The following is an 18,122-nucleotide window of genomic DNA, read 5'->3' as shown; positions in this document are numbered from 1 at the left end:
AGCACTTTTATGCAATGAAAGCAATTAAATCAAAGCAAAATGAACTCTGATTTTTTGACAGTATGGTATAATAGAAGCAATAGGATACAAAAAATCATAGGAATGAGTTTAAAGGGAAAACATTATGCAATTATATGTCATCCATTAGCATTGCTCCTTAAGTATCTTCCGTATCAGTGTATAAATGCACTTGTATTTTCCAGTTCTCAATGTTGTATGGTGTTCACCCATCCTATCTGCCCAGAAGGAATGGAGGAAGTACTGGAAAACAGCAGGAGGACTTTTCAAGTACTATGTGTATCTGTCTCTTTCTGATACAGACTATCACCATTGATGGTAGTGCCCAAGGTCAGAATAGATATTGCCCTGTAGGATTACACTCAAGTTTAGGCTGATACAGTGTTAACCTGTGGAATATGTTGAGCTTCAGAGTCTACAGAAGGTGGCTTCCAAGAACTCTGCAGTAAGCATATGGGGAATATCTATTTTAGGGCTATTGTGATGGCAGAATTTAGTTTCGTTTCTGACTTCAGAGTGCCCATGTATGATCTGTCTGCACATCCCCCAGGGACACTGTAAGTTTTAGGCACTGCTACCCTCGGGCAGTTCTGCATGTGTGTGTGTGTGTGTGTGTGTGTGTATGAACTGGCTGAATCGTGTGTGTGTGTGTGTGTGTGGCCTGGCCACACACCAACCTGGAAAACATGAGCTTTCTTTTCTGGGGACAAGCTTCCCTCCACCTAGCTAGTAATTTTTACACAGCTGGAATGACTAGCATCTTTGAAAAGCCATCCTTCAGTCAAGCTTAGTTAAAACTGGCTCAGTCGTTTAATGCCAGGCGGGATGAGAACTGTCGAAGCGCACAGCCGCGCAGGCCGCATTTCCGTGCGGAACATGTGTACCTCATTGCTGCGTCAAACCGGCACCGCCACGCCTCAGCAATGGCCTCCTGCGCCCTTCAATCAGTTTTAGCAGTTGGAGGTGCATCTGGCTGTCACACAGTCCATTAAATTGGAAAATTATTCAGCCTCTGGATGGCAGCAGTCACTGGTAAGTCATTGCGTGACGAGGGCAAGAGAGGCTGTGTGTGTTTGCACTTGAGGCAGTTAGGACTAGCTGCCTCAGCATCGAGTACAGGGTCCTGGGAGGAGGTGAAAGGCTGTGGTGTGTATTACCACGGGTTTATTTCTCTTAAATGGAGCAGCGGGCCGCTACGGAAGTGTTTGGCTTTGTGCTTTTGGAAGAAAGGCAAAGACACCCAGGGACAGGATGCGGCGGACGCCGCCCCCTCTGCCCCTTCCCCTGCCCCGCCGGCAGGGGGCGCGCGGCGAGATGGCGCCGCAGCCTGAAGGGCGCGGCCCCGGCCCCGGCCCCGCCCCGCCACACGCGGCCACGCGCGGCTCCCGCCCTGGGGCCGGGGGGCGGGGCCGGGGCCGGGGGCGCGTCCCTGTCTGGACCCGCCCCTCCCCGGGCCGCCTGAGCGCAGGGAGGGGCCGGAGAGGGGCCGCGGGGGACGCGACAGCGGCGGGCGGGATCGCTCAGTGCCCGCGGCTCCCGGCGGACCGGGAGCGCTGGCGGCCGCCGGGCGGGGCGGGAGGAGAGGGGGCGGGAGGGGACGGGAGAGGGTGCGAGGGCCTTCCTTGCGATTTTTTTTCTTTCTCCGCCCCCTCCCAGCCGCGCCCCCTTCCCGGACCGTGAGAGGTGAGAAGGGCGGTCGGGGCTCGGCAGCGAGGGGAGGGGAGGGGAGGGGGCCGCGGCTGCCGGGAGGGGGAGGAGAAAGCGAGAAGGAGGAGGAGGACGGTGAGGGCCGGCGCCTGCGAGGGGTGGGGGCGGGTTCGCCCTGACCGCCACCGGGCTCCCTCGTGCCGGCGGGCTGCGGAGAGGGGCTGCAGCCGCCGCCCGGAGGGGCCGGTGCCCGGTGTCCGGGCACAGCGCGGCCCGGGGGAACCGCGGGCGCTCGGCGGGGCAGTGCTGGCTCTCGCCCGAGCAGGGCGGGCGGGGGCGGTGGGGCGGGACACGGCGCGGGGTCCGGTCCCGCCGAGACGGGCAGCCCCCGTGGCTGGCTCGGTTCAAAGCGGTCATAACGGAGAGCTGGGAAAAATACACTAACACAGCTCTAGGGGACTTGCCCCCATGTGTCTTAACCTTTACCATCACAGTATGAAATAGTGGTAAACAATTTTTTTTTTTAATTTGAGACTGGTCTCATTAGAGCAGCGACTGACTGCCAACTCACTACATGGAGAGCGGCGTTATTAAACGGGGAACAAAAAGAAGTCCAAGTGTTGAACATCAAACAGCTGCTGATTATATGTATTACTGGTTTATGTTTTTCCTTAAAGCGTTTTTGTGGCTTAGGGCTTTGAGCTCGGACTGGCTGAGCTGCGTGAGCAGCGGGGCAGCCCAGCTGAAGCCCAGCCACCCGACGCTCGTTGTCGGCTGTTTGGGCAGTAATGTCAGAACCGTAAAAAGGGAAGGCTTGGCTTTGTACTTTTCTTTTACTTAAAAGTTGATGGTGAAATTATAAGAGCTAAACTCCAAATACAGTCATCTTTTGAAGAAAAACGTGTTACTCAGGTCTTCTACGAGCATGAACAGGAATAAAAAATTTGAACTCATGGTAATGTTGGTACAGCTTTTGTATCTAGACAAACTATGTATTGTATGGGTGGATCCTCTTTAAAAACAGATCGCACGATGTATTTTCATGAGTGGTTCATCAATTTTGCCGGAAACAATCTGATCGTTTCTCATAAAGGTATTTCTGCCTGGGAATTCCCAGAGGCATCTGTGGATTAATATTACCAAAAAAAAAAAAAAAAAAAAAAAGGCACCTTGTTCCTGGAATTCATAGGTGCATTCCTGATAGGGCAGATTGTATTCCCATCTTATGTTTTTCCCTTTTCCCCCTTGCTGAACAATGCTAGGGAGCATAAAGCAGGATAAAACCAAAATAATAGTAATAAATAATAACCCTAATCCGAGTCAAGTAGTGTTTTCCTCTGCCATGTGTCAACTTCATTGAACCATCCATCCCTCAGTCATGTCCTCTGGATGGGCAGGTCCACTATCAAAGGCAACATGTTTACACCATGGCAGTAGATTAACACGTGTTTCACAGAAATGCAATAATTGCTAATTTAAAATAGAAAAGAATTTGAGTGAAGATGAAGAAAATCTTCCATTAGATCATTATGGTCAAACAGTAATTACAAGCTGTTGCTAACAATGACAATTCATATTGGTGGACTTGTTCCAGCTCTCTGGACTTTGTACCACCCGTGCTTTTAAAAAGATTATTCTTTGCTTATGTTTATGTCTTGTGGTTTTGTTGATGTAGTTCAGTGTTTCATGGTATGGTAAAGAAGATTACCTAATCAGACATAACATGACCCAATAATGAAAGTTTCTACAGCTCTTAAAGTGTAGTATGATTTTACATTTCCCTTACAAAATTCTTACAGTTTCCTCTTTCCATAGCAATTAAATTGATTTTCCTTACAGCAGTCTTACCACGTAGAAAAATGCAGTAGTTACAAACCTAATTATCCACTGTTTGCTTTTTTTCATAGGAATAGAATCTTTCATTCAAAGTTTACCAGCAAGGCAATGCTGATTACATACACATGTATTATTTGGCTGTGTGGCCTTAAAAAACAGTCATATGGGAGAGATGAGGTTATGTGCTCCAGAGGCAAGAATGAGGTGGTATTACCCTTCAGAGAGCTGGAAGGTTCTTGAAGCTAGTAAGAAAGATCAGACCATGGGAGGTTACATATTAGATATCACATTATGCATGCAGGTATCATGTAAGGCTACTTTCTTTCACTTCAAAGTGTGTAATTTGTTTGGTGCCAAGCCAAAAGGAGACACATACTATTTCAGCAGGCTAGGTTTTATGAGTAGAGTCTAAATTTGGTGAGAAAAATTTTAGTGGCCTGTAAATAGGTAAGGGTTGAGAACCACTGTAACAGTGAGTTTTTATAGAGGTGCTCCATTTAGGGAAGCATGTTTAGTGGAGGTACTTAGCTTTATTCACCAATACAGTTAGTGTTATTCTTTGGCACCAGTGTTCAGCTTAAGTGCTTCATGTGGCAGATCAGTTCTTCACTGCTTTTCCCTTCAGGGAAGGGAATTGAAGAAAAGGGTGACAGTGGACTAAAGTTAATGTTTGTTTTTGGGTTTTTTTTCAAGAGATGCTGTCTTTGTAATCCAGTGGTTCTTGAGAGTTTACATATTCACATTTCATATTAATTTCTCCTCTTTTTTGTGAGTCTTTGTTGATGGGTATGTAACTTGAAGTTGTGGAAGGAACTAAGGTGACAGTTGTTCAGTGACACACTTTTAGCATCTTCCTATCAACAAGTGTAGGAATCACAACACAAATTGAAAGCAGTCCTATCTGAACAGAGTAGGGAATCTGCTTTTGAGATTATTCCTTTTTTTTCTCCCCTCCAGTGGGTGGTTCTTACTTGTTTGTACTGTTGTTTTTCTGCCTCTAGATTTTCTTCTGCTACCTCAATTTTTTTGGAAAGAGGAAGACAAATGGAACTACATGATTCTTTGAACAACTGGAGATGATTCCAGTGTTATAGGTAAGTATTGTATTTACTCAGTTCTAACAGTAAGCTATGCCACAAGGAATGTGATTTTAGCCCACAGGGGTACAGTCTTCCTCACACCTGAAATTTCATCCTTCTTTTTGTCTTACATAGCACATCTTGTAAGGGCTTCTTTCTGGCAAGTGTGTGTAAGCAGGAATGACTGCTCTTGTGGGCATCACATGGTAGTGTTGGGACCATTTTTATGTGATGCTCTTTATCAAAGCATGCTTTATAGAACACTGTCAGCATTACTGTAAAGTTCAATTTTGATCTTTTCAAAATGCATGAGAAGCCTTTGAATCTTTTAATCATTATAGGAAAAACAGGAAAATTGATACTGAATCTGTTAGAGAAAATACTGCTTTATAGAAATTCTTATGAATAAAGGCCCAGCAAATGCACAATCAAATCTTATTAGTCCAATAATACTGACTGGGTTTCACTTTATTTCATTTTTTTTGGCAGGAAAGTAGTAAGAGTGTTCTGAGCAAAAGTAATTTTCAAGGGGAATAGCTTTGACATTTGTACAAAGCAAAAGGATAAAAGAATATTGAAAACATGAATACATGCAAGAATCTAGCTTTATCTGAACTCTCTGTAAGGTAAAATACTGCTGAAAAGTGCTAAGGGTGACAAAAGCAATCCAATTAATTTAGAAATACTAGGTTTTACTAAAGTGAAAAAATCTGCTTTCTTGACTGTGAGATCTCTCTGCTTTGGGAATATTGATAAATTCCTTTAGAATTTACTCATGTGATACAAATACAGAAGAGAGATAGTCTTTCTCCCTGTTCGTGTTAAGATCAAGTCACAGTGTTTCCCTCCTCAGTGAATCCATATCCGTGTTGGTATCTTCCACCATAGGTGACATCAACCCTTTCCCGAGATTTAGAAATTATTAGAACTGGTAAGGTTCCTCAGAAATTACTTTATGATCCTGTGTTTTCACTACTTTGCAGTAGTTCAAAATGTGGTAGCTCCACCTACCAAAATAGCCAACCTCCTTCAGACTGTCAGAATTTGTGTAGGCTTGACCTGCACCCTTTCTACAGTGGTCATGAAAGTTAAAAGGGACTTGAAACAAATGCCAAATGTACTCCAAGGAGAAGGAACTGAAAAGGTTGATCGCTATGGGATATATCTTTATTCCCATCTTACTGCAAGGTAGAATGACTAATTATCAAACAGGGCTGCTGATTATTAATCATCTTATGGGCTTTGCTGGCGTTTTTCCAGAGGACAAATTTCTGTAAAGTTGAGTATTGATTTCAGTCTGTTCAGAGGAATACTTTGCCAATTAATTACCTCTTCTGGCAATTCTAAGTGCAACCGATATTAAAAATCCTGATGTCTTCCATAACACAGGATATAGTTCAAAGAAAAATTTTTGAGTAGTAGCTTGGATTCTTCCAAGGGTATCCATCAGATTTTCAGAGTTAATGGAAAAGTGTTTATAAAATTGTACAGGATGTTTTTGTAAAACAGTGAAATTTAAGTCAGAGTGAGTACTGGCCTAATTTCTTTGAAAATGTGTGTGGATACACTTGTCTCACTGCCTTAGCTTATGCTTTTGTCAAAAAAGCAAATATACATTGTATTGACTCTATGGGAAAGAACTTAGTAAGAGACAATAATGATATGATCTGTCTAGAACAGATTTGAGTTGATTTGGGTGGAAGTAGTATTATTCATTACAAATAAAAAAGTTCACACCGTTCTTGGACCTACTGTAGCCTTGATCTCAGAACCAACAGAACTTGTCAAAATGAGGCTAAAGTATAGCCTTAAAACAGATTAAATATTCACAGCACCTGGCTGTGTTGTATGATATATATTTATAGTGTAGAGTAAGACAAGACTCAAGTCCATAGAAGTTTACTAACATGAACAATAAAGAGTACAAATAGTCATATGGCCGAATTAGCAAATTAGTTAAAAGTTTACAAGCAGTGTGTATGTGGTGAGAAGATGTAGAAGTTCATAGGAAGACAAGATTTTTATTAGTGGTTTTGATGATTGGATTGTTTGCAAGCAAGTTCTTACTTGTTACCAGAGTAGATGTTTTATGTTGACTTTTGCACAAATAAGCTATTAGCCTGACACTTGCTGTGAAGCATTATACCTTGGTTATCCATATGCATTTGTCTGGTAGATATTCTAAAATGTATTCTAATATGCTAAAAAGAAATATTTTTGAATATTAAATGATCACTTTATCCTTGCCAAAGATGAAATCAAAGTTTAAATCTTACTCTTTTACATGCAGTATGGGAAATTATATTTTTGAATGTAAATGTAATCACAAGCTTTTGCATTCAAACTATAATGAGAGCATTAAGTAGCTAAGGTATTTCATAATGTTATCATAACTTGGCTTAGCAAGATCTTCACCAAGCACCATAGCATTTTAAACTTTGAAGTATTTTTCAAGGAAATAAAAGTAATTAACTAGAATTAGTCTATGAGTTTATAAACATGTGGGCAGATCACGTGATAAGTAATAGAACTTCACTTTGTACCTCCTCTCACTTCCTGATAGTTTTTGTAATTAACAAATACAAACTTAAGTTGCACCTTTGCATAAGAAATTGTCTGATGATTCAATAAAAGAACAGTTGTACTTAAACCAGGTTAAGTGACAGTTTCAGTGAATATTCAAACATTATTGTTGTTTGAAAACTTACGAGCTCAATGAATGAAAAAATTTTTACAAATACTGAAAGCTAAGTAAAGAATTTTTAAAACTTTGAAATGATAGAGAAGATAGATGGACAAATGATTGCAGACCATCTGAATCTGAGGAGATCTACATGCAGTAGTACAACATATAGTTTTGTATTTCTCTTAAGAAATGGCCGGAGTTGATATCAGAGAATGGAAAAAAACACATGCTAAGCAAATAAGTAATTTTTTTATCAATTATGCTTTCTCCTTCTGACAGTTTAGCAATCTGGAATCAAGACTTTTCCCTTTTTTGAGCATGTTACTACAGTAATAGACCTCGTGCCCCTGGGAGTGCCAACAATATCCTGTGTTCTTTCTAGTACTTTATTTATATTGCTGGTGTCCAGTTCTTGCTCTCTGTGCAGAGCAGGAAACATTTAAGGATTCCTTTAAAACCAGGGGTAAGGCAACTAAGATGGGATCAGTATGCTGTTTAGGATAGCTGAACAGTTAACTCTGCAAGTACTTCAGTGATTTAAAGCTTTAATAGGTGGTCAGATTTCTGCTATTGTTGTCTCTATGCTTAAGCTCATTTCAATTTTACACAACCATGGAAAGGTAGGAGCTCAGAGCTGTCTCAGAGCTGTGTTTGAACAATCAACCAGCTTTTGTGTTGATTTCTGTTCTACATTATTTATAAATCTTGGGCTTGGGCGATATATGTAGCCACCCAGGCTTCCTCAGAAGCAAAGGATAGGCAGCTTGTGAGTCTGTAAGTTCCCCAGGCAAGTTTGGTTTATGTCTTGTGGTTTAGTAGGTTCTTCCCTAGTAACATTTCTGTCTACTTGCCAGTTTCAGTCAAACTCTGATAGAACAGAACCCTTGTTATGTTTAAATTCCTGAAAGTTTTTGAAAATACAGGTAGGTGGGGAAGGCTACTAAGTAGTACTATTTGACCTGCCAGCTGATGAGCCTGTTCTCGGTCTGAATGTGGCAAAGAATTTGCTTGTCCTGCCTGTTCTGGTACTTGGTAGGGAGGGATGTGCATGCATGTGAGATAAGGGAGACTACGTGAGATGAAACATGGAGAAGAATTGTAGTTACTGTCAGAAGAGCTCGTAAAATAAATTGTAGTGGGGAATCTGAGATTACTTTCACGTGAAACTCTGGAGACAGAATAAAGAACCTAAGAAACCAGTTTTCTGATTGTGGTTAGGAATACATGGTGACTTGATGCATAGCTTAACCTGAGATTTAATAGTATATTAAAATATATTTTTCCTTATGTGCCTCAGATACATACTATTTTAAGCAACATTGATCCAGGCAGAGGACTAGTTTTGTTTTAGAGTGAAGAGAGTAGTTAAATATATTGTGACTTGTTCTGCATTTTTTTTCCTGATAATACTTCCTTGAGCCAAATCACTAGAAAATCAATGGAAGCCGTTAGTTAACATCTCCAGTTTAATCATCTTGCTTTTACTACTTTGTGAAGCTTATTGTAACACGAAAAATCTATCATCAAGTTACAATGCTTGTAATAAAAGCAAGTAATACAACACATTGTATTCCCTCCTCAAGTAGCTTGCCCAGGACCACGTCCAGACAGCTTTTGAGTATCTCTAAGGGTGTAACCTCTCTGGGCAGCATGTAGTCAGTCATCCTCACAGTGAAAAAATTTTTCCTCATGTTTAGATGTTGTGTTTTAGTTGTTGCCTATTGACTCTTGTCCTGTCACTGGACATCCCTGAAAGAGCCTTCGCTCCATTTTCTTTGAAATTTCCTTTCAGTTATTCATATTTATGAGACCCCCTGAGTCTTCTCTAGGCTAAACAGTCCCAGCTCTCTCAAACTTTCATCAGACAGAAATGCTCCAGGCCCTTCATCATTTTAATGGACCTTCTTTGCACTCCCTCTCCAGTATGGCCATATCTCTCTCATACTGCTGAGTAGAGTGGCAGGATCACTACCCTGACTTGCTGGCAGCACTCCTAATGCAGGCCAGGGTGCCATTAGCCTTCTTTGTTGCAAGGGCAGACTACTGGTTCATGTGCAACTTGGTGACCACGAGGTCCTTTCCTGCAAGTTGCTTTCCTGCTATGTGGCCCACAGTGTGGGGTTGTTCCTTCCCAGGTGCAGGATTTTACACTTCCCTTTGATGGACTTCATCAAGTTCTGAAGGTTGGTATTGCTCGTAAAGACAGAGGGCATTCAGTACCTCAGCCTTTTCCATATCCCATGTCCCCAGGGCCCTGCCCCATTCAGCAGCAGGCCCATGTTTGCCCTAGACTTTGTTTTGTTATCTGTGTACCTACACAAGTCCTTCATGTTACCTATGATGTCCCTTCTGAGATTCATCTCCAGGTGGGCGAATGGTGGTAGAAATCTTTATTTGGAAGGACTTTTATGAGAAGTTCTGTTTGACATCTGCAATGTTATGCACAATTGGGTTCTTAAAATGTCATAAGTACAGTATTGATTCTTAAAATAAAAGTTGTTTTTCATATTTATGAGACATTATGATTCTTATAAACATTCATCTTGATACTTATAAACTTTGATATGATTCTTATAAGCATTCTGCCTTTTAGTGTGATGATTGTTGGTTTTATGCTTTGATCATGTGTGTTGCCTTTCTGTGAACCCTGTTTTCTGCAGTCCTGCTTTTGAGTTGCAATGATCAATTGCACACAAGGAATTCCAGATGAGATCACACCATTTGTTTTATAAATACGTAATAAGATATGATATTATCTCTTAGGCAACCTAAAGTTTCAGCTGGGGGTGGGCTTAACTGAAGCTGTTAACTAAACAGAAGTCCTCACTAAGAGAAATTAGTTTCTTGAGGTGTCTTTTGGTATTAAATGATTCATTTAGAATGCTCAAGTCTCTGTCTTGAAATGCTTTGCTTCAGTAGCTGTGGCATTGCATAGCTTGACATTTAAATACGGTGTAAACTTTTCGGCCATAGACCTCTATGTCTTTCTCTTAGAAGTTTGTGTAGTCTGGTATGGAGCACTATGTTGCATTACCTAATCACTTGCAAATCTGCTTCTTCACTGTTTTTTTAATGTGCCATAACCTGTTGGATTATTATATGGTGCCTAATGTAGAACTGTGAATATTTGTCATTTTTTACCAAATAAACATCCACTCTGCTGTTGACAATGTTGGTAGTGTTGTCCTTTATCCATTTTTCTGTGAGTTTTTGAGGAAATCTGAATACTTCATGGTGAAATAAAACTGCTGCTGTCTTGGAAAAATGTTAAAATATTGTCTTTAGTTTGCCAGCAGATTTGCCTACAAAAGGAAACTATCTCCTTGTTATTTTGTTTTGATTTGCCTCAATCTTTCAATCTATCCTCTATGGTCCTTTGTAACTTTATTAGGCAATACCTTCCTAAACTGGTTTGAAAGTATGGCTTTACTTTCAGCAGGACTTCTTTAAATGTCTCCAGAGCAGTGTTTTTGTCACCACTCTTCCTTAACAGTGACATTTCTAAAGGAGATGATTTGTGCTGCACTACTACTCTCTCAGAGTACTGTCTCTACCTTGTTTCTATTCGAATTGGTGCTACCAGTATTCCTGGAGTGTATGAACTGGGAATGTTTTGCTTATCTTCTCCTTGTGTGTTGCTGCTTGACCCCTTTGGTACAGAAAACTGGTTCTGTGTTTTGAGAGACTGGCCCTTCACAGTATTGTCCATTTTGTATTATAAGTAAGTTTTAACTTAAAAACCACATCTGACCTGGTGGACTTGGACTGCAAATTTTTTAAGAGTGAGTAAGCTTACTGTGCTGTTTACTTAGGAATAGCTCTACGCTATGGCTTTACCTGTAGATGGTGCAGCCCCTGATAATGCTTCGGTATTAATTGAATAAAGCAATGTTAATGTTTTAATCTTAAAGAAATATAAATGTCGTGGATCACAACTCCTGTTGTGTGTGAACCAGTATGATATTTGAGCTTGGATGTGACAGTGTAGTCTTGTATTACATGTGAAATCTCTCTTGTTCCCCCCCCTGCCTTGGCTGAATAAAATAAACAGCAAACCAGGCTGTTGTTCTGTACAGGTCTTTTCATGCCATTGTTAAGCTGACTGCTCCAAAGTCGGTGTTTCAAGGGAAATGTACAATGCAAAGTGGCAGAAAGTTGCAATGAAGTACCAGTAATTTGGCTACAGCTTACTTCTGCCAGTCAGAACAATCAATCTAAATACATAAAGTCAGTAGCTGTAGGATGTTTTCATCTCTTTCTCCAGGATGAACTGTGCTGTAGCTGCTGATGTAAGGCACTTTTCACATAACCATGAACAAGAAGTGTTTGCATTTATATAAAACTTTGGGATAGGAAGCGATTATTGTTTTATAGAATAATGAAGCATTAATATAGCAATCTTCCTGAAGTCCTTGTTGACCCATTTCTGTAACTTTGGGTCTGGAACACAGGAATAGGGAAGAAAAAAGAAAGTGAATATTTAAACCTTCTAACATAAGTGTAATTATAAGCAGAATTGCCGTTTGAAGTTTGTCTATAGCAGTTTTTTTTGAGCAGTTATTTTAATGCCTCAAATTAGTATTTTAAAGTTTGAAAATCCCATTTTAAAAAGTGTTAAATTTTGAATGCCTTTTAATGCTGTTAGTATGTATTTGATTAATTGATGAACATCTTATCGCCAGGGAACCTTTCTTATATTTTCAAATACACATCTAAAACATTAAACTAAATCACTAAACATTGACAGTATTACTTTTTCACATCTTAATGCATCTCCTTAGATCTAAAATTTATCTTTTTATATTTAATGCTTTTGTTAAGCAGTATTTGTTCAAGAGAAAAACAACTCTTGCAGTCACAACAAAGACTTTATGTAATTATTTTGACATTTACATTCGTAATTGGCACTTAAAAGGATCATTAATATCTTCTCAGGACTAGCTGAACTTTTATGGCCCCTTTTAAAATTCATTTGACATACTAAATACCCTGAAAATATTCTGTCTGAATTGCCTTGAAGTTGAGTAGTGAAAGATTTTGGAGCCAAATCATAGTAGTGACAGGAAAAATGTTACCATGAAAAGTAGTGTGAGATTTAAATCTTAAAAAAGTATTCTATAAACATGTTTGTTTATTTGAAAACTTGATTAATTTCCTTTGGCAAGAAAAAGGAAAAATCATAATGAACAAAAGCACTCAGCCTTATTATTTAAATAATAATATTTCCGTATTTCCCAGTGATACACTCTAAATATAAAGTACACGTTCCCTCAAAATATACTGTAGAAATATCTTAGGACTATAATTGTTTAAATTTTAACTAGTTGTGTTGGATTGCAATCTTCCTTTAACACTCATATAAATAAAAGTATATAATATCAGAGAATGTCAGTGTAGTAAATTTTTTGGTTAGTAAAAAAGAAAGGTTTTTTATCTCTGTGCAAATAAACTGAAGATTTTTAAAAGAGCAATTTCTAAAGCGGTCATGCTATGTTCTTGGTGTTCCTATTTACACAGTTGCAGATTTAACATACAGCATTTGTTTAGATGTTTCTTTTTGTTCACAACCCAGAATCTGGGAAACTGTCCCTCACTGCTAACTGCAGGGATTTATAGCTTTGTGAAGCTCTTCATGTGAGAGAATTTATGTGCTTAAATGTTCAGGTATTCCTCTTGAAGGAATATCAATCTGTTCAATTAAAAATCAGAGTTCTCAAAACTTTTTTCACAGTAAGCTGACACAACTTCATTAATCTAAACAGAATTGTGTTCTCAAAGGTGACAGTGTACTTATATTTGAAATGTTATTTTGATTCACCACAAAATAGAAACTGCTGCAGTGCCCAAGGTCAGAAAAAATGGATATAAGCACTGTTGTTTTCTCAATAAATGCAAACTTTTGCCTTAGTAGATGAAAAAATATTTCAGAATCCTTGCCAAGTCTGTGTATAGTGTGCTTGACTAAGATGGGTTTTAGCAGGTTTCTTAGAAATGTGTTAGTGCATTAGAAAGATGTGTGATGGGAGGCCATGGAGGGTGGGCATTTGGATTTGTGAGCACCAACCACCAGATGAGATGTCGAAGATGAGGTTTGGGTGATCCTAGTGAGTGGAAGTCCTAACAGTCCATTATTTGAGATCTCCTCAAAAGTCTGTTAACTCCTGGCTGGGGATCTGATAAAAGATGTCACATTATTCATAGTAACAAAGATTGTCCAGAAGAAGAGGCCCTCAATTATTTCTGAGGAATACTGTCAATTTCAACTGAAGAATTAACTGGCACTTGTCTTATCTTGTCATCTGTAGTACAAACGTTCCTATGAAATAGAGAAATATTTTGGATATTTATGCAGTCACTCTTAGAACTGTAATTTTGAGAGTGTGTAGAGGAGTTTCTTTAATCTAGAAAAATGAAAGAGAATAGAAAACACTTTTGTGGTTGGTCTGTTAAAACTACAGCACATTTTGTTTTCTAATCTCTGTTTGAGCCCATAGCTTTGCAGCCAAAGAAAAGCAGTAATTGGGCTGTATTTGCCAGTAAATCAACGAAAAATGCTGAAAAAGCACTAGAATCGGCAAATCTGCTGCTGTCTTAGTAGACTTGTACTGGGACAGCTTGAATTTTAAATCAGTCTGTTATACAAGAATGAGAATGCAGGTCACTCCTTATGTATAATGGGTTTACCATACCAGCAGAAATAAAGGTACTTAAAGCTTACTTTTTATAGTTAAATGGATGATTAAAATATTACTGGTTTGATGAATGTTAACAAATACACCGATTGCTTGTCCTACTTCTTCACCCTCGATGAACACCTGGCTCCAATACAAAACTGGAGGAGAGGATGAATAAAAGGATGCCATTTTGTTTTACTACTTAAGCCTTACTCCGGTTTCACTCAACTTGCAGTTACACAAATGATGGTATTTGAACACTACAGTTAAGTGTTTAATAATTAGCTGTATGTGTAGAAGATGAGTAGGGTCTGCATGTCATATCATTTTGGTTAAACATCCATATAATTTTAATGCTAATATATTAAATCATTAATCCTTTCCTAAATATTTCCCTGTCTCTCTGTGTCTAAATTAAATCCCCAGGAAAGATGGTAAGAGCTTTATAGATTTACCTACTTAATCATCTTGCATCCAAAGTACCTTCAGCTGTTTTCTGGAAATGCTGCAAAGGTCTCGGTATTTGGCTTCTGGTAGGCCATGATGCCAGCAAGGTACACACTCTGAAATGTATCTTTGAGGGAACAGCTGGAATGCAGTTTCTGTAGAAATTAGCTTTTGCTAGCCTTTGTGAGAAGCACTTAGATAAATAAATGTACTCTGGGCGACGATGGGTGAGCTTTTCAGGTTAAAACTAGCACTTTCAGCGTTGTATTTCCTCAGAAAATAGCATGATACTCTCCTGGCACTGAGTTTGAAACAGTGTTTGGGTTTGGGGTGGGAAAATTTGGCACTGTTTAAGTTTTTGTATGGACTCTGCATATAGCCTGTTTTAAAGAGTGCTGCAGGTATCCTAATTACATGGTTCCATATTTTGGAGTTCATCATGTTCATCTGAGAGATAGTGGCTTTCACTTTTGATGAAAACTGTAGGATAGTAAAGAAGCACTTCCTGTAAATTTGTTGCATATGTATCCTGGAGAGTTGAACAGAGTAACTGAACTGTAAAGTTTGAAAACACAGATCCCTATATTGAGAACTGATAAAATCCAGTGCCGCTTTGTTGTTCTAAAATTGTTATTACAATTTGCATGTGACTGAAATTAATCTCAGCATTTTATACCTAACTAGCTTCCTATGTCATAGAGGAAATAGGCTGGTTCTCATGGGAGCTGTAAATTGGTCATAATATATTTTGTGCTTTTGGCTTCCTCTTCCTCTTTTGAGCAAAAATTTTTGCTGGATATTTTAAGATGTTGTGTAAATTACCAATCCTAGAGGGAGTTCTGTCTCAAAAGTACGCATCTCTCTTTTTCACTGTTCATCACAGTACTTCTAAGGTGATGTGGAACAGCTGATAGTATATGATTAGAAAGAAGCCTTTTGAGCAGTTGTCTTATGTTGTTTATTTTGCAAGGGTTTATCTGGTGTCTTGCAGTGACCATTTGGCTTTTTCTTGCTTTCTGTTTTAGTGATGTGTAAGTGAATGGAACCATTAGATCATTTCAGATAGAAATTTTCAGTTACTGAAGACCTAGATTTGAATCAAAGCACATCAAGATGAAAGGCTTTATAGCCTCCACTTCTAGTCCCTTGAGCCTTCCGAGGTTGTTCCTGTCCTTTTTAAGTTAGTGCATGTCCTATAATGGGAACAAGAATTATTTACAGTTCTCCCCAGCATAATCAGTTATCTTTGGGTTGGTTTTAAGTCTTCTCTGTAAATTTATTTTTTAGGAGTGTAGAAAGGATTTAATTTGATTTTTGCAGTTTTTTCCCCTCTGTAGTAGCAAGAGTTAACAGAATAAGAAACAGATTGTAAGATGCAGTATAGGAATTGCTTTGCTGTCATTTGTGGTTTAAGAAAAGGGGGTGGTATTTAGCTCTTGAAAGGGCTTTAATGAATATTGTTTGGTGTTTTTGAAACCTAATGGTCAGAGGCAGCAACAGAAACAGCCTTGGAGCTTTTAGGGTGAAGTGATTAGCATTCTTCCTGATGGAGGTGATTGTTTCACCTCCTCTTTTATCTCAGCGTTTTTCACTGTCTGTTGCCTTTTGTTTATATTCAAATGGCATACCGTTAAAGAAGCCTTTTTTGTGTGATTGCAATGCTTTTTCCCCTCCTTCTGTAGAAAATCTGCTTGCCATAGACAGGCAGAGCATGTGTTTCTCTTGTCTTGGTTGGGTGCACAATTCTTCTTTTATGTGTGCTGCTTCTTACCCTGTTGCCTAGACGATCGCTGGCTTTCACTAAGAATGTCTGGTTCTCGTAAAGAGTTTGACGTGAAGCAGATTTTAAAAATCAGATGGAGGTGGTTTGGTCATCAGGCATCAGCCCCTAACTCTGCAATTGAAAACCATCAGGAGGACTTCTGGAATAGAGGACAAAATGTAACAACTGGCAGCACAAAGTTTTTAGATTCAGGTAACTTACCTTTAACATCAGTTGGTTACAGAAGGTCCAGCCAACAGGATTTCCAGAATTCACCTCTTTGGCCAATGGCATCCACCTCAGAAATCCCTGTATTTGAATTCTCAGCAGAAGACTGTGGAGGTGCACGTTGGCTTGACAGACAAGAAACAGATGATAGAGCAAGTGAAGAAGAAAATGAATCGGACAGCAGCTCGTGCAGGTTAATTATTACTTTCCTATTGTGAGAAACGTGTTTTCATTTCATGTTTCTAGTTAGCATGCATATATGGGCTAGCCTTTATTCTAGACTAAAATGTTTCAGAAACCTAGCAGCTATTGTACATCAGAAACAGAAAATTATAATCAGGTTCTGTGTGTTTACTAGGACCTTTTTTAAAAGCCAGTCAGTGGGGATAAACAAAGCTCAAACATGGATGCACTTGTGTTTTAAACAGTGTACAAGTACATGCTGCTATGAACAAGGTACTGCCCATTACATGGTAATGTTACAGGATGCTTTCTACATTATTTTGAAATGATACTGATTGTTTAGTTATTTCAGTTAGGAGAAATTTATGAAAATGTAAGCTGCTTCTGATTCTGACCTCATGTTTCCATGTGTGTCTATAGAAGACGGAGAATGAACTGTAAAAAATACACTATAAATCAAAGAAAAAATTATATCTGTTGAAAGTCAATCAGTTTTTTGCTTTAAAGTGATTGCAGTAACCCATTTGGTTGTCTTAAACTGTGTACCTAGCATAAAAAGAAAGAATGGTTTTATTGCGACTGTAAAGATGTTTTGGTGTTCTTTTCTTACACATTGCTCCTAAAGATGAAACTGTAAAATTTGTTCTTGAGTGAAAATTGTTTACCAGTTGTTGTAAATTAGGCAAGTTAATACCCTTTCTTGTGAAATACCAGTTTAATTCTTTTATTTCATTTACTGCATAAGTCAGTCATTCTTCACTAAAAGTATTTTTCCTGTTTTGTAGTTCATGTAGTCCATAATACCTTACCATTTCAGAAAATTTTATGATGTTTGCTTTCTTGCTTTTAAGATAGCTTTGCACTGATGTGGCATTTCAGAAAATGTGGCTACTTAAAAGGGTACAGTGTTTAATAAGTGCTATTAAGGACAGATCAATCTACTTATAGCAGTTTAGTGTTTTTCATTCCTTAGGACAAGAATCAATTTAGTGGAAAGGCAAAACAGTCCATAATATAAATACTGTTTATTGTATATATGACCTTGAAAAATTCAAGGAAAGGAAGGAGAGTAAAATTGCTTAGAAATGAACACAGCATATTTGCTTTTATCACCACATGTCAAAATACTAGAATTACTGGGAAAGGAAATCCTACATACTGCTGCATCATAACAGCAGTCTTACTGTGCTGCAACAACTATGTAGCTGTAAGTAGCATACCTCTGAAGAGATCCTGTTTTAAATGACATTCAGATGTGAATTTTTAAGTAGCTGTGTCACTGGATATGATACAGGTATAACATAACCTTCCATTTCTGCAACATATACTTGTGATGGGAAACTTTTATGTACAGCATTACCCCAGTTAGGATATTCTCTTCATAGCAAGGTAATCATTATAGGAAAAAACATGTCATTTAAAAAGATAAAAATGTAGATTGAAAATACTACAAATTTGGTCTTAATTTTAAGAGAATAGTGTGCATATGGCAAAACCAATTTGTTACTTTGTAGAATTGGAGAACTGCAGATATTTATTTAGGAGGTTGTAAAAAGTCTTGG

At 38.9% G+C, this 18,122-nt stretch overlaps 1 protein-coding gene across 7 annotated transcripts in view; it reads left to right on the top strand.

Annotated features, from left to right (window-relative positions):
- The first annotated feature begins 1,601 nt into the window (after positions 1-1,601).
- The window catches only part of KLHL5 (kelch like family member 5), a 50,366-nt gene continuing 33,845 nt past the window's right edge, over positions 1,602-18,122 (top strand). For 2 of the 7 annotated variants that reach the window (XM_039551296.1, XM_039551295.1), the window contains exons 1-2: positions 1,602-1,701; positions 4,503-4,595. Coding sequence is in view for 5 of the 7 variants with exons in the window: in XM_010401782.3 (XP_010400084.1) it covers positions 16,194-16,570 (377 nt within the window). In the remaining 2 variants the exon portion in view is untranslated. Of the gene's footprint in view, positions 1,702-4,502; positions 4,596-16,097; positions 16,571-18,122 lie in introns of those variants that run through there. The other 5 variants (XM_010401786.3, XM_010401785.3, XM_010401782.3 and 2 more) reach the window with 5 other exon arrangements.

The sequence above is a fragment of the Corvus cornix genome, chromosome 4 (assembly GCF_000738735.6).
Source record: "Corvus cornix cornix isolate S_Up_H32 chromosome 4, ASM73873v5, whole genome shotgun sequence".
Lineage (NCBI taxonomy): Eukaryota > Metazoa > Chordata > Aves > Passeriformes > Corvidae > Corvus > Corvus cornix.
The sequence above is the reverse complement of the archived record's forward strand: the minus strand, read 5'-3'. Positions and strand labels throughout refer to the sequence as shown.